The sequence below is a fragment of the Doryrhamphus excisus genome, chromosome 7 (assembly GCF_030265055.1).
Source record: "Doryrhamphus excisus isolate RoL2022-K1 chromosome 7, RoL_Dexc_1.0, whole genome shotgun sequence".
NCBI lineage: Eukaryota > Metazoa > Chordata > Actinopteri > Syngnathiformes > Syngnathidae > Doryrhamphus > Doryrhamphus excisus.
The window spans coordinates 17,949,564-17,975,994 of NC_080472.1; the positions used below are offsets into that span (position 1 = coordinate 17,949,564).

Genomic DNA, 26,431 nt, shown 5'->3' on the forward strand with positions numbered 1-26,431 from the left:
CCCTTCACTAAGAAGCTAATTGTCAAAGGGGGCCACGGAGCTGTGTGTGGTTTAGTGTTACACATCCCATAACACACACATGGACATGGAGGAGGGTCTGCACTGGTTTCCCACCTTCATAAACATCCACCGCAGCTCTTCCAGGGCATAGTGCTAACAGGTCTGATGCACAGCGAGATAGACCCGTCCATCAGCGCACATTTTATGGCAATAGTGATGTAATCCAAGCAGACAGGATATACTTACAGATGTAAATATTAGTCTATTTTACTGGAGAACGCGTACGTGCGATGGCTACTGCTGCCCTTTTAGGCATCATGCTGGTTGCTGCCCCTTATATTATATATTATTCATGTATAGTTGTTATACTTCTACTATTATGTTTGGCATATACAACTTATACAGTATATTGAGTACTTACTGTATTTATAATGGTGTTATGCATTGCTCCATGCAATATCGCAGTTTTGCTATATAGATTTTTTTCAAAAATTCATAATCGCTGTATTGTGGTCTTTTATTAGTCAAAACACATGTGGTATTGTGGTCACTAGGCGGGGGTAATGACACAAAACAAAAACAATTACCTTCACACTGCATGACGTCAGCCATTGCATGTCTGACATTATTTAGTGAATAAGGTTCTACTCCCATTCAGTGTGGAAGTGGTATGTTTTTGTTTAGAAGAAATACATTTCAGGCTACCTGGTTAGCTCACGACGGCACAGCGGACGAGTGGTTAGCGCACAGACCTCACAGCTAGGAGACTAGGGTTCAATTCCACCCTTGTTTGCATGTTTTCTCCGGGTACTCCGGTTTCCTCCCACATTCCAAAAACATGCTAGGTTAATTGGCGACTCCAAATTGTCCATATAGGTATGAATGTGAGTGTGAATGGTTGTTTGTCTATATGTGCTGTCTGATTGACTGCCGACCAGTCCAGAGTGTACCCCGCCTCTTGCCCGAAGTCAGCTGGGATAGGCTCCAGCACCCCCTGCGATCCTCGTGAGGATAAGCGGTAGAAAATGAATGAATGAATGGTTAGCTCACTAACTCTATAGCTTGCTAGCTAGTGGCCGTCTCGAGTCCCTGCCTCATAGCAATCTGTGTGAATAAGAATAAAAGGAATGTAAAGTTGACTATATGGGCGTTATTTCATGTCTGCAGGGCTCTGATAATGTAAAAAAAATTTTTTTGAAATATATAGAAAGTCATAAACAGATTTTCTATACTCTAACAAGGGATGACTGTAGTTTTTTTTTTACCCTATTTGTACATACAGTGCTGCTGTTATACAGTAATACAGTAATCCCTCATTTATAGTGGTTAATTGGTTCCAGGCCTCACCGCGATAAATACATATGATGATAATTAGTGGAATATTTCCATTGTTACAGCATAAAAAACCTGTTTATGATTTTTTAATGCGTTTTTTAACAGTATCAGAGCCCTGTAGGCATGAAATAACACCCCTATAATCAGCTTTACACTACTATTAGTCATTATTTGCATCACATTGCGATATGGCCGCTAGCTAGCAAGCTCACCAGTTAGCCTCAAATTTTTCTTCTAAACATAAGAAGCTTTTGGGGCATAAACTGAATACTGCATATCAGTTGTGTTTCAATATATTTTGACTAATAATCGACCATAGTCTACCACGAAACCATTCATTCATTCATTTTCTACCGCTTTTCCTCACGAGGGTCGCTGGAGCCTATCCCAGCTGTCTTTGGGCGTAAGGCGGGGTACACCCTAGACTGGTCGCCAGCCAATCACAGGGCACATATAGACAAACAACCATTCACACTCACATTCATACCTATGGACAATTTGGAGTCACTAATTAACCTAGCATGTTTTTGGAATGTGGGAGGAAACCGGAGTACCCGGAGAAAACCCACGCATGCACGGGGAGAACATGCAAACTCCACACAGAGATGGCAGAGGGTGATATTGAACCCTGGTCTCCTAGCTGTGAGGTCTGCGCGCTAACCCCTAGACCACCGTGCCGCCCTACCACGAAACCAATAATTCATTAATTAATTAATAAATGAAAAACTGCGATATAGCAAGGGAGCGATAATTGAACTGTGCTATTACTGTATACTTAAATACCAACAAGTTCTGCTGGTGCTGTTCACATTAGCATATATACTAGTAGTAGTATGTAACAGCCGTCCATAGTACATACTATATGTGTACAGTCAGGCATATGGAATTGCATAAATGTAAACATGTGATGTTCCTCACAGTAAAGAAAACCATTGTCTTCTATTCCATTATGCAATAGCGGTGGTGACCACAGTGGCTGCATCTCCCACAACTATAGTTGTTGACATGTACTGATACACACACAGACCTTGTCAGTATTTACTTACTCCTCTTGTGTTCCCTCTCCAGTGCATCAACAGTACCATATTAGGGCCACCATTGTGCTCCGTCCTTAATAGATTGTTTACTGTCAAGCTCTTTTTCAGATGGCTCGAGGGCACTTCAAGTTGAAGTAAATAGTCGAAGGAGGCCATGAAATGATTTATACAACACTTGCCAAACACTAGAAAAGTTTCGGTCTCAGTTTGATGTCAGATGACAAACAGTAGTGGAGCCCGAATATGCTGGGATTGGTCTTGTAATACGTTGTTGATCCTCTGGGGGCAGTGGTGAGTACTAAGCGGTCATCAGTCTTCACCCTCGCTCTAATTAGTAAATGATTGCTGTTTTGTGGTTGTATTAAAAGTTAGTATTAAAAAAAATACTTATTCTTGGCTAAAACTAGCATTTCCAAGCGTAAAAATGGCTAAATGCACTAGAATACAAATACAAGGTCGAAGAAGCATTCTAATTGTGAATGTAGTATCCAACATTGGCCACTAGGTGTCAGTATTTTTTCAATGACAAGCACCACTAGTGATCACCACAACAAGCGTTTATTGCAGGTTTAAATCATCTCACAAGAGGCACAATAATAACTTTTATTATATTATCATACTAATAACACAATTACCATGACACACACAAGCAAGAGTTTTATTTAAATCTCATCATGTCTGTTATACTGTGTAATATGAGTGTACAGCCATTTAAAGCAGCCATTACAATACATTGTTGAGACACTAGCCACCACAGGAAGTACGTTGTCCACAAAAAAACTGCTAACATGTGAGTCTATGTCATCTTATTTACGTCTAATATGTCTTAATTTCTCTGATAATATCTCTTATGTTGGGCAAAACAAATGTAAAGATGACTATAGGGGTGTTATTTCATGTCTAGAGGGCTCTTATAAATGTTTAGAAACTCATAAACCGGTTTCCTATGCCATCATTTTGAATATATTCCATTTTTAAATATCGAATCCTAAGTCCGGAGCCAATTTGCTGCGATAAACGAGGGACGATTATAGAGTATAATCACTTTGGATCAACAACCAAGGAATCTTGACAGTATTTTAACCGTCCAGTAAAACACATACAGTACTTCTCATTCAATAGCATGAGGAAATGTGTCCAAAGTGTACAGTATACCGTATCACACGAGCTGTCATGAAAGTAAACCTATGTTGTATACTTTTCCTTCAAGAGTGTAGTAGGATTGCATACAAAAAAGGTGAAAATAGTGAAGCCTAACCCTTTTTAAACAATACTAAAACATACTAAATCGCACATTTGTTTGCCATTTTATGTTTGCTTACATATTTCTAGGTGTGTGTGTGACATAAATGTTCGAATGTTTGCACTGCAAATAAGGGAAAGTAATAGAGTCGGTCCATCCAACAAAGTGCCATAATGATTCATTGCAATTGTGCTATTTTGGAGTCAGTTTGGCAGCAATGTAAACACAAACCAGTGCAGGCCTCTAATTAGGCTAAAGCTGCACTTCCTTCCTTATTTACTCCTCCGTATGACATCAAAAATCCAAAGATGTCCACATGTTATCACTTCCCTGCTCCCTTTTCACCTTTCCAGGGTCTGTTTGGACAATTTTCAATAGTCTGTCTTTCCTAGTCTCTGAGTCCCTTGTTTCTCTACTGTACCTGGACACTGGCCATCACACACACACACACACACACACAGCTGTACAGATGCAACAATTTGAGCGCATCAAATGACCCCCGTGGCGCCATGTGCAATGCCTATTGAATGACTTCCTTCTTTATAGGCCAGCAAGTCCGGATTCTGCAGTCTCGCATAAAAAGACAGGCAGCATGAATCACTGTTGAGATCCGGGATGCTGTGTTTTCCCAGCCTGTCTAAACCTCCCACATATCAAAATGGCACTTTATCTTGTTAACACTGGGTCATGTTGTCATTGATTAAAAGTCATCGTGCTTATTGCAGACTGTCTCTGGAATGCGGACACAATGGAGCAGGGCTGTCCAAGTGTGGGCCCGCGGGCCTAATCCCACCCTTGAATGACATCAGACCTGTCTGTGAGTTGAGTTCAAATCTTGTTAGCCTTTTTGCAGCGGATTCCTAAAAACAGCAGAGAACTATTCTCACAAAGAGATTCATGGATTAGCCGTTTTACAGTCGAACTGCGCTTTTTTGTATGCATATAAAATGCATATTTTCTTCCTCTTTCACGTCCTATTAGTAGGATGGCCAATACTGTTTTAACTATACGTCATTTTTTATTTATTATTTTTTTTTTTAGCATACCACAAGTTTGAAGAAGTCCAGAGCTCTCCAGCAAATCCAGAATTTAGCTTGGCTTTGATTCCTACTGCTTTGTGCACCAGAATAAAAAACAGCATTAACATAGCAAGTTGCAATGAAGCCAACCAAAACAACAGTGCTTTGTTAGCTAGCTCATATTAATTAGTTTTCTCGCGCTAGAATCAACAGAAAAGGGAAAAGAATATGTGATTGTGAAGTCATTCATTCATTTTCTACCGCATGTCCTCACAAGGGTTGTGGGCGTGCTGGAGCCTATCCCAGCTGTCTTCAGGTGAGAGGCGAGGTACACCCTGGACTGGTAGCCAGCCAATCACAGGGCACATATAGACAAACAACCATTCACACTCACATTCATACCTATGGACAATTTGGAGTCGCTAATTAACCTAGCATGTTTTTGGAATGTGGGAGGAAACCAGAGTACCCGGAGAAAACCCGGGGAGAACATGCAAACTCCAGGAATTTAAGTGGAATTGAACTCGGGTCTCCTAGCTGTGAGGCCTGCGCACTAACCACTCAACGTGCAGGCGATCCTGCAGCCAGGATTGTGAATAATGGACAAAATTCCCAAAAATATTTTGTAAAGCAGCACATGTCGATATGCTAATAAATATTGTATATGCCAATACAAAACAGCCATGAACCATAAATGGCCCCTGGGCTGTACTTTGGACATCCTTGACTTAAAGACACTTGAGAATGACTGACTGAAAGCAAACAAAATGTTGGCAGAGTTGAAGAATTTAGCTAATTCAGTGATGTGGAGTTAGATTGGGAGCTCGGTGAACTTGCTGGCTGGTAGTTAGCTTGTTGGACTTGCTGGCTTGTTGTGTTGATTTAGCTTATTCAGCTTTTCATGTATGTTATTTAAGTTACCGTGTAGCAGAATAATTGTTAGTGTTATACTACCATGGTGGACATTTTTGTACTATTGGTCGCCCCCTTCAATCATCGAATTGGCCAGTTTAGAATACTACATAGCATCTTTGAATGACTTTTCTGAATGCCTTATATTTATTCATTCATTCCTTCATTTTCTATATCACTTATCCTCACGAGGGTCGCTGGGGGTGCTGGAGCCTATCCCAGCTGTGTTCGGGCGTGAGGCAGGGTACACCCTGGACTGGTGGCCAGCCAATCACAGGGCACATATAGACAAACAACCATTCACTCTCATGCATACCTATGGACAATCTAGAGTCTCAAATTGACCTAACATGCCGGAAAAGTATGAGTCACGTCATCACTGAGCCCATACAACGTCTGAGTAATGTCTGCTTGGGTATGAGTAAAGAAAGTCACTCTTTCACAGACAAAAACAGACAAAAAAGTTTTCTAGCTATAAAAAAACATACAGTAACGTACACCCAATCAGACAGTTGCTACCGTGCAAGCACCGTGGGTCATTTGAAAGTATATTTGGATCAATATTTCCTTGAAATACTATTGGTTCTGGACTACAAAAGGCCTACATCTTTGGTGGTTAAACTGTAGACTTTAATGACAATTTCCTGGTATCGTTAAATCCCCTTGGGGACATGCAGTGTGGGGTCACCAGTACAGGATATTTCCCGTTCCCAAGCCAACATTAGCCTTAGCAAACACATGCTTGAAAGAGGAGAGTGGGAAAAAAAAATCCTCATCATAAGCGTTTCTCACCTTACCTTTTTGTCAAAATACCTTTTTAGTCCTGAAGGGCTTTTATTTGAAAATACCGTCATTTTCAATGCTTCATTCTGTCAGACGCATCCAATTTAGAAATACCAGGTGTCACGCTAATCTACCATCACGTTCACACATGCATGCCCCGGCTTGATGGTAACATTCCTGGTTCAACTCCCCATGCTGCGGGAAAGGGAGAAAAAAAGACACATCCAACAAGAATATTCAACCTATGTTGTCGTGTTGCACGTATAGATGCACAAAAACACTCCCAGCTGGCTGATGGAAGTAATTATCTGCCAATGTGACTGCCTTTTGTCACAAGCTAAAATGTCTGCTTTTTCTCCAGAAAGATGTGGAAAAATCAACATTTTAGTTAGCTAAATAAGGCTAATTGAGTCTTATTTCTCTCTTACATTGCTTATTTTCGCTGATTATACCTACTATATTAGTAATAAGAGTGTAAAGGTGACTATAGGGGTGCTAGTTCATGTCCAGAGGGCTCATAATGTTAAAAATATCTTATTTAGAAGGTTTCAATGCTTACGTATGAAAATATTTCATTCTTTGTGGAAATTCACTTCCAATTAAACATGATAAACGAGGGATTACTGTATAGCACAATATTTTTTTACAGTAAAAATGTTGGTTCTCCTCCTATTCCATGTGGAAGTGGTAATATTTGGCTTCTTATTTTGTATTTATTCCCCACTCTGTTTGAAACTCTTTTTTTTTAAAGTTGAGAATAAATTAGGGCTGCACGGCTGTCGAGTGGTTAGCGCGCAGACCTCACAGCTAGGAGACCCGGGTTTAATCCCACACTCGGCCATCTCTGTGTGGAGTTTGCATGTTCTCCCCGTGCATGCGTGGGTTTTCTCCGGGTACTCCGGTTTCCTCCCACATTCCAAAAACATGCTGGGTTAATTAGCGACTCCAAATTGTCCATAGGTATGAATGTGAGTGTGAATGGTTGTTTGTCTATACGTGCCCTGTGATTGGCTGGCGACCAATCCAGGGTGTACCCCGCCTCTCGCCCGAAGACAGCCGGGATAGGCTCCAGCACCCCCTTGGACCCTTGTGAGGATAAGTGATATATAAAATGAAGGAATTAATGAATAAATATAAGGCATTCAGAAGACGCATTCAAAGATGCTATGTAGTATTCTAAACTGGCCACTAGGTGTCAGTCATGTTCTTGTAATGTTTGGTGAGGCACAACAGACTCGATTGCAGGTTTGAATTTTCAGCGATTTCCGTTCTGTCGCTCACATATATCAGCGACCCATCACAGACTTGAGGTTTGTGATGAAAATGTGGCCCCCAGAAGAACTTATGCAATAGTCCAATAGTCCTGGTCTGTGGAGTTAGCATTGTAAATCCTTCAGAAGCTTACATATCAACTTCTACTATTAACTGTTTGACTTACCTTATACCAGGGGTCTCAAACTCAATTTACCTGGGGGCCACTGGAGCTAGGGTCTGGGCAAGGCTGGGCCACATCAGGTTTTCAAAAAAAAAACCAACCCATTTATTAAAAACAGAAAAATATGCAAACTTTTTCAGTGCCTTGGTTCCGATTTTCTAAAATAAAAGCTCTGATAAAACATTCCACTGTTCTCAAATATCTGACTTTTTATTTTTCTGCACAAAATAAGATGAAAAATAAATAAACAAATCAAGTATAAAGAAAATCAATCAATCAGTAATAAATAAATAAATAAATAAATATAATAATAATAATAATAATAATAGAAACCACATATAGTTGGTGGGTAGACAAATGATTTTTTTCAGATTAAAATGAACAAATCATTATTAGAGCCCTGTAGACATGACAAAACACGACTATAGTCACATTTATACTTTTTTTATTTACAACATATTGCGCAACTGCAGGGTCTTGAGACACATGCTAACTCGCAAACTAGAGAGCTAGCGACCTAAAGTTATTTCCTTTAAACTTGAATAGCCAAAAACTTTCCACTTCCACACGGATAGGGAGGATAACTATTAACAGTTATTTAACCTTTAACATGAACATTAATCAAACGTAATAATTTTTTCTGGGTACATGATACCATACAGCATCCATATCAAACTTGCGCGGGCCGCACTAACATTAAACTTTCATATCAAGGCGGGGGCCTCAAACTAGTGTCCTGCAGGCCACATTTGGCCCGCGGGCCGCATGTTTGAGACCCCTGCCTTATACTGTACACATTACTTTACATTACTGTACACTAACATTCCCTTCAGTGGGTGCTATTTAAAGGAAAAACGGCTCCATACACCCCATACACTACAGCATGTCACCTACTGTGTTTATTCCGCCATCGCTCTATGGCGCGCTCTCACATATACACGAAGATTATTTGATGGCACAGTCCACAAATCATTTGCTCCTGTCAAAGCCCAAAGTGTTAAGTGCTATTCGAAATAACTTACTAAGCCACAGCTGGGTGAGCTTGACAGGCGGATTAATTATATTCTGTGTGACAATAAATCTTGGCCTCCAATGTGACGTCAGATGTAGTTCGACTGGTCTGACTAATGGGGCGGTGGGGGCAGAGGTCATCCGAGATAAGACGCTGAGCTGCATATCGTCGACGTGATCTCATCCGAGCTACGTCTGAATTAAAAACGCATGTCTGGACGTGTTGTTCTGCTCGTTAGCAGCACGTCTGAGTGCAGTTTTGGTTTTGGTGGTCAAATTGTTAATTCTATTCAATGTGATGGGAAAGAGCTCGTTAGCTGGCCATAAAAAAGGGGGTGTTGTGTGGTTAAGGCAGTGCTTCCCAAATATGTCGGGGTGGGCATGAGAAGCAACATTTTTTGTTATATTATAGAAATATATTTACTTTATTAGAAAGGAGTGCTGCTGCTATGAATCCAGCAGAGGGAGCTGGCTTACAAGTCGATTCACTCAACATTTTCCAGCAGGAAGACGACTGATTGAGACGTGATGTTGCTTTTCATGTCATCCCCTGTTTATCTCAGTTATTTGGCTACAGACTTCATCATGCTAAGTGAATTTTGTCTATGTTTACTTGTTTGTGGCCTTCTAAATGCAGTTTTTAACATTATTAAAGCTCTGGACATGAAATAACACCCCTATGGTCACCTTTACACTCGTACTACCCAATATAGTAGACATAATAACAGAAAATAAGCAATTTAAGACATAAATAAGACTTTTACTTGTGTGTGTTGCTGTAAATGTGTTTTGGTGTTGGAGGAGTGAGTCGGGGGTGGACAGGAAGTGATGTGAGAGGTTCAGAGTGGAGTTTTACTTGGACGTTGGTTACAGGCACAACAGCAGACTGTGCCTTAATGCCTTACATTGGAATTTTATTTTTTATCCCTTTTTATGCACAAAAATGCTTAATTGTTATTTTAATATTTTATTAAAATTTTTATTTTAATATTTTATTAAATTTTTTATTTTAATGTTTTATTAAAAATTTTATTTTAATATTTTATTAAAATTTTTATTTTAATATTTTATTAAAAATTTTATTTTAATATTTTATTAAAAATTTTATTTAATTAAACAATATTTAATATTTAAAAAATGCCTAAAATTTGCCTAAATATATGTATTTTTATATTTATATTTATTAGTTAGGATATTTTTTAAAAACTAGAAGGAAGTAAACCAGTAAATAAAAATAGAGATTTTTCACCATTGTAATAGCAGTGAAATATTAGCGGCTGTGTGTTTTATCATATCATATCATATCATATCATATCAGTGGATAGTAAATCTGTTCTGCTTTACAAGCTAAACACCAACTATGCTAAAGTACAGTAGTTTTTATTGAGAAGATATAATGTAATAAAAATGCTTGCTGAAATGTGAGGGGTGAACTGGAATGATAAATCTCAGTCTGGGTGGTGTTTCCACACAATGAGATGCTGTAGATCCGGGGTCTCAAACTCACCGCCCACGGGCCAAGTGCGGCCCGCGGGACGCTAGTTTGAGGCCCCCGCCTTGATATGAAAGTTTAATTTAATTTGTTTTTTGATTTGCTTATTTATTTTTCCATCTTATTTTGTGTTGAAAAATAAAAATTAACATTAAACATTTATTTAATAATTTAATAATAAATAAAAATTAATTAGTTTCATTTGTTTTTTGATTTGCTTATTTATTTTTCCATCTTATTTTGTGTCGAAAAATAAAAATTAACATTAAACATTTATTTTATATATATATATATATATATATATATTTTTTTTTTTTTTTTTTTTTTTTAACCTGATGCGGCCCAGCCTCACCCAGACCCGAGCTCCAGTGGCCCCCTGAGGTAAATTGAGTTTGAGACCCCTGCTGTAGATGGTGGAGTACATTTGTCAAACTGGTGCAACTGGTGCAACTTTTCTGCTCCAAAACCATTGCACATAAAAGGCTACAAATTGGGTACAATATAAACTCCAACTGTGTTGCCTGTGCTATTATTTTTCTGACAAATGCACCGCATGGCGATGCTGTTATTAAACTCTGTAAATTGAAATGACCTGAACATTCTCCCAAGGCTCGATGCATTGTACACTGTAACTTTAGCGTGTTTAGCCAGATCGCCACCAAATTTGTCGGTAAAATTTGACCAAAATTGGTTAAAAAAACATGCAAAATGTCAAATTAATTGCGCATAAGTCATTGACCATTTCTCTGATATGTATTAAATGTATGCTAGAGTGTATTCCAGAGCATTTTGTGCATAACCCTTAGGTCAAATGTCATTTTAACTCTTCCGCTACCTCAATGGCGTCGATTATTTCGGTACACTGAAAGTCTTTGAACAAAGCTGAGCATTTTTGTAGCCATAAACGCATTTTGCTATTTCAATTTTAGGAGCTTAATTAACTATATTTACTTTACCCCGCCATTCTCTGCTCTCTTTCTCTGTCATTATGCTTTGGAATTGAAGTCAAAAACCTCGCCGGGCACCAAACCGAAAATCTTCCACACTCCTCTGGAAAGATTTCCATCATATTTCTTCCCGCAGACAAGAAAAAAAGTGAAATATGGCATATCATGCGAGGAAATGGAACTGTGTGTTCTTCAAGATGCCAACGCCGCCATCCACGGAAAATTACATGCCTGTCTCTCTGCGGTCTGCACACAGAAAGAAATAGAAAATGAAAGAGTAAAACAGGAAGTTTAACAACTGTGGCAGTTTCTTTGGACTTATTAAAACATTACATTGCTAGTTGTATAAATCCCAGCTTGGTGAGCTTCTATTGCTTAGGCAAAGCATAGTTCTCTAGCACCTCTGAGAACAATAGAATTGAAGTCACTTATAAATCAGAAACAATAATTTATAGCTTAAACCAGATGGTTATTGCGGTTCACTTTGTCCTCAGAATGTGTTGCAATAAAAAAACAAAACAAAACAACAAATGGAAGAAAGACAACACACTTGATTTGAATGTGGAGCTTTTTCTAGCCATCCCAACCATGAAAGGGTGGAGTTGACAAGGATGTGGTTGTCTGTGGGATGAAAGGGGAGCACTGGAGGATGCTTCCCTTTTTATATCCAAACACACATATGTACACACAATATGGAAGTAAATAAACAGCTACCCTCTCGGTCTGGTGAGCAGATGATGTTAATTGCTTCCATGCAATGAATAAATTCGCTATTTTCCCTTAAAATTGAACTTAAATCCGATATGAAAACATGTATTTAATTAGTTTTATGAAATCAAATATATATGTCTAGTCTGTGTAATTATGGGGATTTTTTTTTTGCAATTTAATTTTTTTTTTAATCAAGAGGTTGTATTGTATCTAATTAACAATAATATAACAATGATATAATAGCACTAATATCTGCAATGTTATGACCATAAAGGCTCCGTCTCTTATATCGCTCAGTGATTATTTCCCTTTTTAATTCAACTGCAGCTTTGGACCTATTAGACTTTTTTCGCTTTTCTGACCTGTAAATGCAGTTAGAATGTTTTATTCTCATGTTAAACCATGCCAAAGTTTCAGATAAGGATGTTTGCGTATTTGGAAGTGAGCGCTGAAAGAAGTTTGGGATGGCTCAAAACGCTCGGTTTTAGAGGGCGTTGCAAAACTGTTCATTTGTGATGTCACAAAGAGGCGACCTTCCTTATATGGGCATGAGTGTAGGCCCCAAGCTCTGCTTCTCTGTTTACTAAACATGCTCAAGCAGAAGTTATTGTATTTGGTGATTCCCAGCGAGGGGAAATATATATTTCTAGTCTGTGTACTTATGGGGATTTTTTTTTTGCAATTTGATTTTTTTTAATCCATTGTTTTTGTTGCTAAAATTAACAAGAGGTTGTATTGTATCTAATTAACAATAATATTACAATGATATAATAGCACTAATAGCTGCAATGTTATGACCATAAAGGCTCCGTCTCTTACATCGCTCAGTGACTATTTCCCTTTTTAATTCAACTGCAGCTTTGGACTTATTATGCTTTTTCCACTTTTCTGACCTGTAAATGCAGTTATAATGTTTTATTCTCATTTAAACCATGCCAAAGTTTCAGATAATGACATTTACGCATTTGAAAGTGAGCCCTGAAAGAAGTTTGAGATGGTTCAAAACGCTCGATTTCAGAGGGCGTTGCAAAACTGTTCATTTGTGATGTCACAGAGAGGCGGCCTTCCTTATATGGGCGTGAGTGTAGGCTCTCTGTTTACTAAACATGCTTAAGCAGAAGTTATTTTTATTTGGTAATTCCCAGCGAGGAAAAAATATTCATCTCAACATTCAACATTCATTCATATAATCATCTGTCAACGGCATTTCACTCGTCGCTGTTTTTATGAATAATAACGAGAAATATCCGCCAAACTGTTGCTGAAGCCAGAAGCAACGTTTTTTCCCAGGAAAGGTGTATTAATGTCAGACATGCCGTAAGTCCACGCCCTCACGTCCGGCTTCTGAGCTCCACCACACCAACGGCTCCTCTGACAAAGTGTTTCCGACAATGAGTGCTCCTCGCTAAAATAATTACCGGTACTGATAATTATCGGACTTCCGAAAGGAAATTGTGTTGTAATTCATATCATATAAAATTATATTCAATAACATGCAAGGTCGGGCAGCACGGCGGTATAGTGGTTAGCGCGCAGACCTCACAGCTAGGAGACCAGGGTTCAATTCCACCCTCGGCCATCTCTGTGTGGAGTTTGCATGTTCTCCCTGTGCATGCGTGGGTTTTCTCCGGGTACTCCGGTTTCCTCCCACATTCCAAAAACATGCTAGGTTAATTGGCGACTCCAAATTGTCCATAGGTATGAATGTGAGTGTGAATGGTTGTTTGTCTATATGTGCCCTGTGATTGGCTGGCAACCAGTCCAGGGTGTATCCCGCCTCACGCCCGAAGACAGGCTCTGGGATAGGCTCCAGCACCCCCAGCGACCCTCGTGAGGAAAAGCGGTAGAAAATGAATGAATGCAAGGTCTTTTGTAACAATAAGTAACATTAACAGTTTTCATTGTGCTCTTCTTTCTAGCTCCACTGAAAGCAAGAATATGTTGCTGCTTTTCTGCTGTAATCTCCCTTGACAGTTGTTGGGTGTCCTCAGATGAGTGCCTTGCGAAAGGTCACGGAAAGGTACCTGGAATCAATTAAAAATGGCTACCACACTCTTAACACGGGTTGAAGTTTCAAAGATTCTTGCGAGAACATAAGGCATGCACGTATTTAAATCCGTTAAACGCAGGTATTTGCTGAAGGAGGTTTACAAGCCGGGTATCGTCTGACAAAGACGGTGAGTCAGTGTGTTCCAGTAAGCTGTTACTGAAGGGGGTGCATTTATGGTGGAGACCTGACTGTGTAAGTCTGGTGTGTTATTTCAGGTGCCGCCAATATAGAACATATACACCCCACCAAAAAACACCGTCTGAGGTGTGCCTAAAGAAGTGTCTCCATTCGGAATGAAGTCAGGCGTGTCAAGGGAAGGCATTTCACTGTAAAAGTGCAAATGATTCCCCATAAAAGCCACTGTCGAGGGTTTTTTTTTATAAAGGCACTTTGAAGAATGTGTTTATGAAGTGTCTCCAGACAATTTGTCTCAAGGACAAAGTCTACGACTAGAGACGAAGTACTCCATCACCCGGATATGCATGAATAGATAGATCCTTAGTGGTAATCGTTGCACGGTGAAAAAGTGGTCTATGAGGAGCGTAAACAAAGAATATGCGGCTATAAAATTCGAATTATGAGTGCAGCATGTAGTATTTCTGCAACTCGAAAGGTGGTTGAAGGTTAATAAACCGCTGACTCTGCACATGTTGCCTGCAATTCAAACAAAATCACCGCGAAGCTACACTATATCATCTGTGCAGCTGTGAGGTTTGGAGACGGGGGGGTGGTGGGGGTGGAAAATAAACCCCGCTACAGTGACTAGTGGACACAGTGCATAATCCCACTTTTCAGTCATGCTAACAGCTCCTCTTGCATCACTCTCATCTGTTGTACATTATGGAACTTTACAGCAATGAACTGTGGTCTGCGATATAAAAGCCAGTGGTGACTTTTACACATTTTAAGAATCAGCAGATTTTGTCGAAGGACAGTAAATAGACCCAACATACAATACAGGAAGTGGAGATATAAACATGTGTGCAGACATCATGGAGGCGCTTTGATCGTTCCTACATACGTTTGCAATCATCACATCAACCCCCCTTCCCTCTTGCCGACCCAAAAGTGTCTGGAGTTTATGTAACCAAAAATGGAAATACTTTACTCCTGTTAATTAAATATGATGAACCCCAGAGCATTGCTTGTGCAGATTGTTGGGCAGGAATGTAGGTTAATTCGGAATCTCTGCCAAGGGGTTTAATGAGGGGTGATACAAGGAAATTCATCGAAAACATGCAATTTGTGAATGGTGAAAAAGGATGTTGATGAACTAAAATTATACATACAGGTATTAATTGAGGGTTAGTATGCTGGCAATTCATCACAGCAACCACTATTTACAGTAATCCCTTTTTTTGCATCGTTAATTTGTTCCAGATCCGACCATGATAAGTGAATTTCCGAAAAGTAGGATTTCTTATTTATAAATGATAGAAAACATGTTTACAACCTTCTAGACACGGTTTTTAACATTATTAGATGCTTCTAGACATGAACAAAACACCTCTATCGTCGCCTTTACACTCATATTATCCAATATAAAATATATAATAAGAATAAATAAACTGCTCCCAAGGGGTGATGAGTGCCGGAAGGGGTGGAAGTGACGTTGGGGGTTCAGAGTGGAGTTTTAATTTGGTGGGTTATTGTACGGATTATTGTGCCTGTTGTGAAGTAATTGAAACCTGCACCAAAAGCCACAGATTTTGATGCCAAGTTTATTAAATTAATAACATACAGTATTATATATGTTCTGAAAGCTAAGCTATGATAGCCATGTTTGGACAATGCATTCTATGCTGAGTTTAAACTCTAGCATGACACCTGCTGGGCAATATTTTGATTTTTTTCTTCACTTGTTTCTTGAGTGTGTATATTGAATGTGATTCATTACTACTGAGTAGCTTAAAAAGTTATTTATTTTTTATTTATTGTATTTTTAATCAGGCACTTCATTATAACAGCCATATTTGGACAACGCATGCTATGCTAGTTAAATACTCTTTCCTGGCCCCTGCTGGACGTTATTTTGCTTTCAGTCAGCAAACTCGTTTTTTGCGTGTGTGTATTCTATATAATTTACTCACGCAGAGAAGGAAAAAAAAATAAAGAACATTTTTTTTATTTCTAGTCAGGCACTTTGTCATGTCACCTGGCGTTGTCAAGGACGTCCCGTGTCGTTGCTATGACAACCACGCAAGGCTCAACACACAGCTGAAAAACTGTGATTGGAGTTTTGCTAACATTGTAATAAGTTTAAAAAACGTTGATATATATGTTTTTGTTGGTTTTATCCCAATATTCAGCTTCTTGGGGAGGGAGAATTTGAAAAAGAAAGGTATGTAAAACTTTTCTGGTTGACGACGACGATGACGACGCTGCTACGTTAGCTATAGCCTACTAATGTTAGCAATCGTTATACATTATACTGCACTGTTCTTGTCACCCTCATTGAGATGTACATTTATCAGTGTTTAGAGTGGCTTGCGGTTGCAGGAAGGAGACTTTTGGGGTCAGATACCCATCAAAATATCGCTTTAACAACTCATGTTTGCTCATATGCTTTGAAATAAACTGTCTGTCTGTTTGTGTTATAAAAGATGGAGAGTGAAGTTGAGGAGGAGAACGTCAATTCTGCTAAAATGGTACCTGATCCGTCACTTTTAGAAGATGATGTGTCTGCCTGTCTGACTTTTCAGCGCCTTGATGAGGTAAAAGTCAAATCACAAATCTCAAATCTCCTATTTAATGGGAATGTTAAAGAACATCATACGTTTACAACTTGTGCTACCCTTTTTCAAAGTTCACTTCCTGTGTTACCATTACAGTTAACAGATAGAATAATTGATGCAATACATCCAAAGTGTATCTCTTTAAAAATTAGCTTTTAAAAAAGCCAGCACACACAGCCATTTAAATTGAACTTTATTTTTTTAAATATAAAAAGTGCATATCCTTTGGGTTGACAATGAGTATGAATGATAGAAAAGATATTGTACATACACACAACAAAGCCCCACACGCTCATCATTACTTCTACGAATGGCCACAATGATGCACAATGTTTTTCATTGCCCAAATATTAACATCATTATCAATATTTATTACTATTAGACCTTGTTTTGTATGACTCCTGCACATGGAAATTCTATCAAACCTCACAAAATGAGAATAAATACTGTACACGTCCTTAAAATGGAAGCAAAAAATTAATCTCTCCTGCATTCTGCCCATTCACAGTGTGTGGAAGAAGGAGCGCAATGATGCAATACAGTTGTCTGACACTGGGAGGCGGTATTGTACAAGTAGTACAGTAGATCATTACTCCAATAGAAAAACAAAACAACGAACAGTCTTTTTTTTTCCTGTCTCGGAAATCATCAATAATGCACAACGTGTAGCCTATTTATGCAGGAATTGTTCATATTGTATAGGGTGATGAGTTGAATTGAATTAAAAACAGCAACAACAAAGAAGCTATTACTTGTGCACTGTGGCTCAAAATGTGTGGTATTGCTGCCACTCAAAAAGGGAGCTCCACTTGAATAGCTGTTGTTAATTATGAGTGGGGCTAAATGATAGCTCATTAGTTTAACTACTTCTGTGCGCTGAGCTGAGTCTAAGCTGGAAGAAGGATATTGACAGAGAACCAGTGGAAAAATCCTCCATAGTGACACCCCGTTGGATATAATGGCCCCGCGAGGAGGCTAGCTTTTACACGGCTTGTGTTATCCAGTCCATTGTTCTTTATGGTGGTTTTAATTCAACATTGTGAAGGCTATGCTCGCCACAGGGCTTTAGGTTTTGTTTGGACTGCATTCAGGCTTGTGTACGGTTTGTCGGTAAGTATGTGCATGTTTCTGGTTCTATGCTTATGTCCATCCATTTTTTTTCCCCCATCGCCTTAAGGAGCATAATTCTTGGGCCTTATCATCATCTTGACTGTCTTGAAGGCCTGCCTGTAGTTGGTCGGGTAGTACTCCGTGGACATGTTAGGCCATGTCCCCCAGAAGATCCCATTCCGGACACCCTTGTATCTCTTGTGGTAGTACTTGCCGTTGAGGTTGGCTGACATGCAGGCGTCGAACCACCAGCCGGAACTGTAGTAGGTGCCGCAGTTTCCCGAGGGGTACATGTCGTTGTCGCGGTCGGGGGTGGAGAAGAACTTTTGATCGTGGTTGAAGTGCTTGTTGAAGCTGATGGCGTTCCCGGCTGTCCCACTGCAACAACACATTGGTTTATTTACAGTGCTGAATAAACTGCTTAGCTTCAAAGTGTATTATGTGGGAAGTTAGTACCGAAAGTTTTATTATGGGCTTGCTCAGTAATGCAAGCCCCATAGACAGCTGCTAAGCAGCAGTCTATGGGGCTTGCATTACTGAGCAAGCCCATATTGTTATTCCTTGTGATGTTTAGCTATTATTATATCTTAATCTTCCCATTTTTGGTATTTATTTTTTGGAACGTTTTGTGTAAACATGGCGACGCTATTCACCAAAACGTTCAAAAATGGGCCACTAGATTAGGTACACCTGTGCTATTTTTAGAACAGCCACATTCCAGGGAAAACGAGAATTTACAGACTTTTCACAGCCTTGTAGCTCAGCCACACGGCCACGTAGAAACGTGATTAACGGCTCATTTTTTAGATAAACTTCTCAACTCTCGCTGTGGCTAAATGCTAATTGCTAGCATGTTAGCATTTAAGCTAACTTACTCATGTCTAAAGGCAAATACACACATGGCATGATGTAGGGAGGTTAAAGGCACTTTCTAAACTTGAGGCTCTCTTGCTAGGTGCTAGCATGGTAGCCGTTAGCATGTTAGCATTTAAGCTAATTTACTCATGTCTACAGGCAAATACACACATGGCATGATGTAGGGATGTTATAGGACGACCTTGGCACTTTCTAAACTTGAGGTTCTCTTGCTAGGTGCTAGCATGATGACTGTTAGCATGCTAGCATTTTAGCTAATTTACTCATGTCTAAAGGCAAATACACTCATGGCATGATGTGGGGACACCATGGGCCTGCCCCATACTTTTCGGGACCTAAGGCTGTCTTGCTAGGTGTTAGCATGGTAGCCATTAGCATGTTAGCATTTAAGCTAATTTACTAATGTCTAAAGGCATGGCATGATGTGGGGACACTATGGGACTGCATCAACCTTTTCAGCACTTGAGGTTGTCTTGCTAGGTGCTAGCACGGTAGCCGTTGGCACACCGGGCCCGAGGTTCAAGCCCATCAAAATTTCCGCGGGAATTTTCTAGTTTTGACTGTCATTTGACAGGAAGCAATACCGCACCTGTATCCGCTGATGGACAGCCTGAATCGCAGGAACTCATTGGCCACGTAGAACTGGTCATATTTGGCATACTCCCGCACACCCTCAAAGTCCTCCAGCTCGATCCGCAGCGTCATGTCTTTGGCTTTTGTCAGCAGATGGATGTGGTCATTGCCCAGCCAGAACTCACCTCTAAACGGTTGTGATAGATAAAGGACGAAAAGGACGGAGATAAATTACCAGAAGACCGATATAGATGTTTGCTGTTAGTCAGGTTGGACAAAAGGACAGCTGGAGGAACCTAACTCTTTACCTGAGGTTTCCGAAGCCCTTCTTATATTCAGTCCAGGTACGGTTGAAGCTGACGGAGCCGTCAAGCCGCTGCTGTATCACCGTCCAGCCGCCTCCGAAGGACTCCATGTCGCAAAAGACATCAAAGGTCCCGTTACGTGGATCGGGAGTCACACGGTACACCCCATTCTTCCGGGTCTCCAGCACATTGTAGTCAGAACAGTCTCTGGGGGCTAAGATGACTGCCGGGGAGACAGAAAAGGGAATTGAGAGGAGGGCATTTGTAAGGGGAATGTGACGGGATGATATTCAATCTTCTCTGTTATTTTCTCGGCCCCGCCAAGAGGACTGTAATAGAAATGGCCCCCGAGGCTGAGGCAGACTCAAGAAAGTAATTCAATTTTTAATCATAATGAAAGTTTTCAGTGCTGAATTAAATCCTGAGGCAGTGTATTCCCACACAAAACGGTTCACCAACTTTTTTTTTTCCCCATAATTTAATACAACGGGCACCCGTGTGAAGCGCAATATAACAGGAAATGTCTTCACATTTGCATACCGGCGTCCCTTGACTTTTGCCTTATCTCATCTCAACTGTCTGGAAATCATGCTGAGAATCAGGTCTCCTTTTTAAAAGACTATAATGGAAACAGGTGACAAGATAAAATTCATCTTTGTTCTATACTTTCTAAAAGTTTTATTACACCTGCCCACTTATTATTTCAACACTTGTTCTCCTGCGGTAGCACGGAATGCTGAGCTAAAGGACTGCTGGGACTCCTGGGAAAAGACTCTTTGGACTCTTTGACAGACTTTCCGAAATGTGTGAAAGTGGATTAGAGTGGCTCTTCCCATGGTGCGTACAGATTGGTGACGCTGGGGCAGCCAGCATGCAGACTCTTTTGGATTCACTTTATTGTGCTGTGAAATCCGTCTCGTTGGTTCTGCAGTTTTGGGAGACTGTGAAAAAGCCCACGAGTTGGATTTTTTTTAGAAGAAAGTGCACCCTCACGGTACATCCTGATGCTCCACGTCGGCCCTTATCATGTATGCCTCGGAGGAGAATACATAACTCACTGAGGCTTCCTTGCAAGCGGAGTGATGAGTCACATGACTGACAGACTTACAGCGTGAATTATCGCAGAGTCCCAGTAGATAAGTGACTGGCACCAAAATGCAACATGACAGCCTGTCCTCGATGCAAGATCAGCATCTGTTGCGAATACAAATGTGCTTCCGCCAAGATAGTGCTTCTTCTTTTTTTGTCATGGACGTAAAAAGGAATATTCCAAGTCCTCACTGTTTGAGTGAGTTAATGTTGCTGAACCTGGACATTAATTCCTGTCAGTTCATCTCACGGTCCTAATACATCCCCGCAAGAGAGAAAGCGGATGATTAGCGCTGGTCGGCATGAACACGTTGCAAGTTGGAAGTGATAAAAGCAACTTGAGAAGCTTTTTGACGACTCAACTTTTGCCCCAAGGTGGCTTTTTTTTTTTTTTTTTTTCAAGCCCATTCAAAGAACTGCGGCAGCGTGCCTGCTTTCTAAGTCATTGCACACGCGAGTCATTTTAGAATTTGTGTGCTTTACTGCTTCTTCACATTTTCAATGGCGCATTCATCCATTTCTGGCTGCAAAGTGGCAGCTGGTGGCTCATTCTTAAGTAAGGGGGAGCCCTGCAGATTTCTTGTCTAAGCACTTAGACTTTGTGAAAAATGGGAAAACATGAAAGTTTTCCCAAGAATGTTTATCTACGCGAGCAATGTCGGCGTTAATTTAACATCTGGAATGAATCGTTGCCGAGTATTGCCTGTGGATTTGTGAGACAAGGATTTCATCATTGGATTTGCCATCAATCTCTATGGCAACAGCTGTTTATTGCTGTTTTCCTTGGGACTCGCTTCAGACACTGCCCGGCACGGCTTGTGTCAGAACCATTATCCACTTGTGGAGCTCAACACGGTTGCGCAAAGACGAACATTAACCCCCCTCCGCTACCGCCCACCCCCCTAACTTCAACCACCTGTGTCGAATGTCATGGACGCCGCCTACATTGCTCCTTGTGTTGTTGGCAGAAGATAATGAGAATTAGTTGTTTCATGCAGGACTGAGCACTGAAGAGCATGACCTCCAAAAACGGGCGAGGCAGACAGGAAAAGAGGGATTAGATAGCGAGTGAGGAAAGATGTTAAGCCAAGAGGAAAAAGGAGCATCTAAGACGCACGAAAATGAATGAATGATGAAGGACGCGTGCAGTCGGGATAAACATTTGAGAACGGCATTGAAGTGGAGTTTTTTTTTTTGAAGGAGGAGGAAAAAGGCAAGATGAATGCTGGGATTCCCTTCACACCACACGCCAGACTAATCTACTTAGAAATAAGCTCACACCAAAAAAACCCCATCCTAATATAGCATTGCATTCTATTTCACCCATGCAAATAAATCCACTCAAAAGTGCCTTTTTCCTATCTTTCATGGTCTTACCCCCCCATTCCTTTCCATGCCAAGTATCTGCCCTTCATTCTTTCTCCCCCCATTTTTGGAGCGCATAAGTAAAAGTAGTGGAATGTCAAGGCACTTACATGATGTTATGTAAGAGGTCAATCGTACATATTTCTTCACTCAAGAGCAATGATGATGACCGCAACGTGAAACTATTCACTCAGTTGCACAGGAGCTCCCTTCAAAAAGCATGCTGGACACAGATGCTTTCACAAAAGTACACTTGAAGTGCAGCAGGGGTGTCCAAAGTGTGGCCAAGGGGCTGTTTATGGCCCGCAGCGGTTTTTTGTTTAGTTTTTTTTTTTTACCAGCCCTCAGCATAGTCTAAAAATGAAATAAGCAAGATAACTTGAAAAAAAAAAACAGCAAAAATGGAAGGGCAGTCATTTTGCTAGAATAAAAGAGCAATATTAAGACAGTCGAGTCATAAAAAAATAGAAAGATAGTATAAAGTTGAACAATTTAAGGAAAACAGAAAAAGTTCAAATTTTGGCAAATTAAGTTTGGATAAAATTGTATTAGAATATTCATTAATTCATTCATTTTTTAGCACTTACATGTGTTATGTCACATGAAATAACACCCACAAAGTCACTTTTACATTCCGGTTATTCTTTGTTTACAACACATTGTGCAACTATTATGCTGCAGGGACTTGAGATGGCCGCAAGCTAGCAAGTTAACAAGCTAGTGAGCTAACTGAAATGTATTTCTTCTAAACTTCATTCATTCATTCATTTATTTTCTACCGCTTATCGCGGTCACAGGCGGTGCTGGAGCCTATCCCAGCTGTCTTCGGGCGAGAGGCGGGGTACACCTAGGACTGGTGGCCAGCCAGCCAATCACAGGGCACATATAGACAAACAACCATTCACACTCATATTCATACCTATGGACAATTTGGAATCGCCAATTAACCTAGCATGTTTTTGGAATGTGTGAGGAAACCGGAGTACCCGGAGAAAACCCACGGGGAGAACATTCAAACTCCACACAGAGATGGCCAAGTGTGGAATTGAACTCGGGTCTCCTAGCTGTAAGGTCTGCGCGCTAACCGCCTCCGTGCAGCCTATATTAGAATAATACAGTCTAAACATTATGAGACTAAAGTCATAATATGACATGAAAAAATGTACAATGTGTAAGTATTTGGAAAAATAGTAAAGGGTAATGTACAGAGAAAAAAATCATACTTATAATACACTTTGGCACTGATGAGATGCAAAAAAATCTTTGAATATCAACATTAGTATATGTGGCCCCTGCACTCTTTGATTTGTCACTATGTGGCCCTTGGTGGAAAAAGTTTGGACACCCCTATCTGATGGACATTTGATTGAAAAGGGAAGTAATACAATAATATTACTGAGGTAGATTATTTTGCAGTGACCAATCTATTACAAACTAATTCATTTTCTACTGCTTATCTTCACGAGGGTCGTGGGTGTGCTGGAGCCTATCCCAGCTGTCTTCGGGCGGACTGGTCCATTATAAACTATCTTTGAAATACCCCCCACATGTTTCACATTACAGTCCCTTAAGTTTTTGTTTGGTGTGGAGTCCAACCAATGCTATGTTATGAAAAGCAGTAGTGTGTGTGTATATTATATAATACTCCACCAGGGACTTTGCAGGAGTATTATTTAGTAAAAGTAATCAATAGAAGTGGGTATAAAACTTTCCAAATGGATTTTCATTTAGGTAAAATTCCAAATAAAATGAGTATTATGTTACAAAGCTTTTGTTGCCGGCCTACCAAATTTAATTTCACAAAAAGAGAAGAAAGGCCTCTTTGGGTGAAGGTGAGCACCAAGACTTTGTTCTTGTTCTCAAGATTAAAATTGGCCACTTTGCCATTATTGAATCAATCTTTTGCCAGGAACCCCCCCATGACAACCTCACGTACTCTTGGAGCCATTTTGGGCTGTCTAGACATAGTCAACACAAGGAAATAGAGGACAAAGCGAAGAGATTCTTACACTGTGGCGTATTCTGCATTGCACATTGTGTGGTGCAGGTGGAGCTCAGCTTGTTGACCACTCCGCTGATGTTCTCCACACGTCTGTCCACCATGGCTTGCACGTTGTCCATGTTGAGGAGGTTGAGTGCCTCCATGCGACCTTGCAGGGACGTGATCTGGTTCCTGGCATTGCGCAGGCTCACCGACATCCTGTTCATCTTCACCTGGATGGAGACATCAGGGTCTTAGGGTTGGCCTACATGCTTAGAGAGGCGACATGATGGTTGGAAGTCTGCCACAGTGGATGTGAGTGTCAACAAACTTAGCAGGCAAAGCAACAATTTGGATGGTAGCTAATCGGAATTCCCGGCACTGTTTACAGAACCAGGAATGTTCAATGGTGTTGTGGGGCCAGGTGGGGCTTGACTGCCGTGTGAACTCCAGTTTATTTTCCAGCTGATTGCATTTGACTGGAAATGTACTTTTTCCATGAAGAACACCTTCATTATTACATTTGAATCATTTTTATTGACATGCATTTTGAAATCATAGAGTTTTCTTACCTGCATCTCCTGCATGCTGCTTGGACCAGGTGTCATTTTCCCAAAATTAGGTCCATGTTCTTCAACAGAAGCTCCAGAAACCATCACATTGTCCCTCTCCTCTTGGCTGGACCCGCTTTGCGCTTCCAGCCCTGCCACATCACTCGCTTTTTGTCCCTGGTCCGCTTGCTGATGTCCGTAGACTCCGCTTCCCCGCGTCCCGCGGCAATCCTGGCAGCTGCTCTTCAATTTGTTCACCACCTCCTTCAGGCTCTGCAGCTCCTTCATCGTCTTCTCCAGCAGCTTAAACTGCTTGGGCAGCTGAATAGTGAGAGGGGGCAGGGTCACCTGATAGGGGCACTCCTCATTCCCTTCCTCCGATGCGGTCCCGGATCCCCCACATTGGCCTGACGGTCTCAGTTTTATGGCACAGGAGGCTGGGGTGCCTGGGTCCGCTCCCAAAGTGTGGGGTCCTCTTGCGTCCCATCTTTGGTATGAATTGCCCGGGAAGTCCGCTGCAAGGCAGGTGGCTGCGAGTACGAGCGTGGCACATACCAGAATGGTCCTCATTTTTGTCCAAAAACTGCTCCGACACAAAAAAAGTGTGTGTGATCCAGTCAGTGTGTGTGTATATGTGTGTGTGTGTGTGAGGGAGTGCAACCTGCAGGTTGAGAGAGTGCAGGGGAACTGGTGCTGCCTCCGATGCTGTGTCATTAATATGAGGACGGGCGAGCGAGGGAGGAGAGAGAGGGAGGCGTGGCGCTTTTACGTAATGCCCATCACCATACCAGCAGCATTGTGAAATCTTAAGTGATGCTGCTTGAGGTTTTTTTTTTGTATTTTTTTTCATTTTTATATTTTTACATGGGGTGTATTCGGAAAAGGGAAGGTATGTCCTTGTCCCTGCTTCACTCGGAAGTACCACCCTGTCTCCCCGAGGAGCAAAATGACTCAGTACACAGGAACTCTCCACTCTAAAGACTTTAGGGGGATGCTTTTTTCCTCTCGCTTCACTTTACCCTTTTTGTGAATACTTTACCCTTTTTGTGAACTGAAGTGAAAGCAGCAATCCGTCTTCCTACCAGTCAGCCGTGTACTGCATAGCTACATCAAACAGGCTCAAGTAACACTTACAAGCCTTTTGGGGGGTGTGGGGGGGCTTGAAATGCTGCAAATTAATTCAGTGCACTCTAGTTATTAGAGACTTACAAATCAGATTTATTGCTTACATGTCTTGTATTAATATTTAATTTTTTTCCCTTAGAGGAAGACCGAAAAAAAATTGTATTGATGTTCTCGGGTGTTTTGTGCAGTAAGAGACTATACTGTAATGTCAATGTAGGCCAGTGCTGCCTCTCTTTTTTTTTTTTTTTTTTTTAAACTGAATCTATAGAGATGAAAAAGCAAACCCATGAGTGTCTCTCGCGGATTGGCTAGTGGATGTCATTAAGACTCTCTGTTCATTTGTGCTGCTTAAGGATTCTCTGTGTGTTTGCAGAATAACACACTCTAACATTGCATCAGTTAATTAAGCTTTCTTTAAGTTTGTCCAAAGCTGCGCAACGACCAAGTAATTTAAATTTCTGTTAACTTGTAGCTGCTCTTCCACACAATTCAATACCTGTCAAAAGCCTTGGATACAAATTCGAAAGGTACGGCATTTGGGGAGTACTGTAGTTCTGAACTGGGAGAAAAGCAACCTACAGGAATCCCTCACAATATTGCGTTTCTATTATCGCTCCCTCGCTTCAGAAATTGAATGATTGCTTTTTGTGGTAGACTGTGGTTCATTATTAGTCAAAACATATTGAAATACAAGTAATGTCTGACATGATAGAGTAAGAAAAGCTTCTCCTCCCATTCCATGTGGA

At 40.7% G+C, this 26,431-nt stretch overlaps 2 protein-coding genes across 6 annotated transcripts in view; one reads left to right on the forward strand and one right to left on the reverse strand.

The window, feature by feature from the left end:
• ccdc146 (coiled-coil domain containing 146) overlaps positions 1–26,431 on the forward strand; it is a 68,832-nt gene that overhangs the window by 18,328 nt on the left and 24,073 nt on the right. The window contains exons 1-3 of one of the 5 annotated variants that reach the window (XM_058078611.1): positions 4,358–4,432; positions 13,845–13,945; positions 16,579–16,689. In XM_058078611.1, coding sequence (XP_057934594.1) covers positions 16,579–16,689 — 111 coding nt within the window. In that variant the 5' untranslated portion in view covers positions 4,358–4,432; positions 13,845–13,945. Of the gene's footprint in view, positions 1–4,357; positions 4,433–13,844; positions 13,946–16,029; positions 16,491–16,578; positions 16,690–26,431 lie in introns of those variants that run through there. The other 4 variants (XM_058078612.1, XM_058078613.1, XM_058078610.1 and 1 more) reach the window with 4 other exon arrangements.
• fgl2a (fibrinogen-like 2a) lies at positions 16,841–25,260 on the reverse strand. The gene is made up of 5 exons (XM_058078623.1): positions 24,582–25,260; positions 24,038–24,242; positions 19,578–19,797; positions 19,286–19,456; positions 16,841–18,198 (listed from the first exon to the last, which is right to left on the reverse strand). Exons 1-5 carry the CDS (start codon positions 25,128–25,130, stop codon positions 17,883–17,885), a joined length of 1,461 nt encoding a protein of 486 aa, XP_057934606.1. The 5' UTR covers positions 25,131–25,260; the 3' UTR covers positions 16,841–17,882.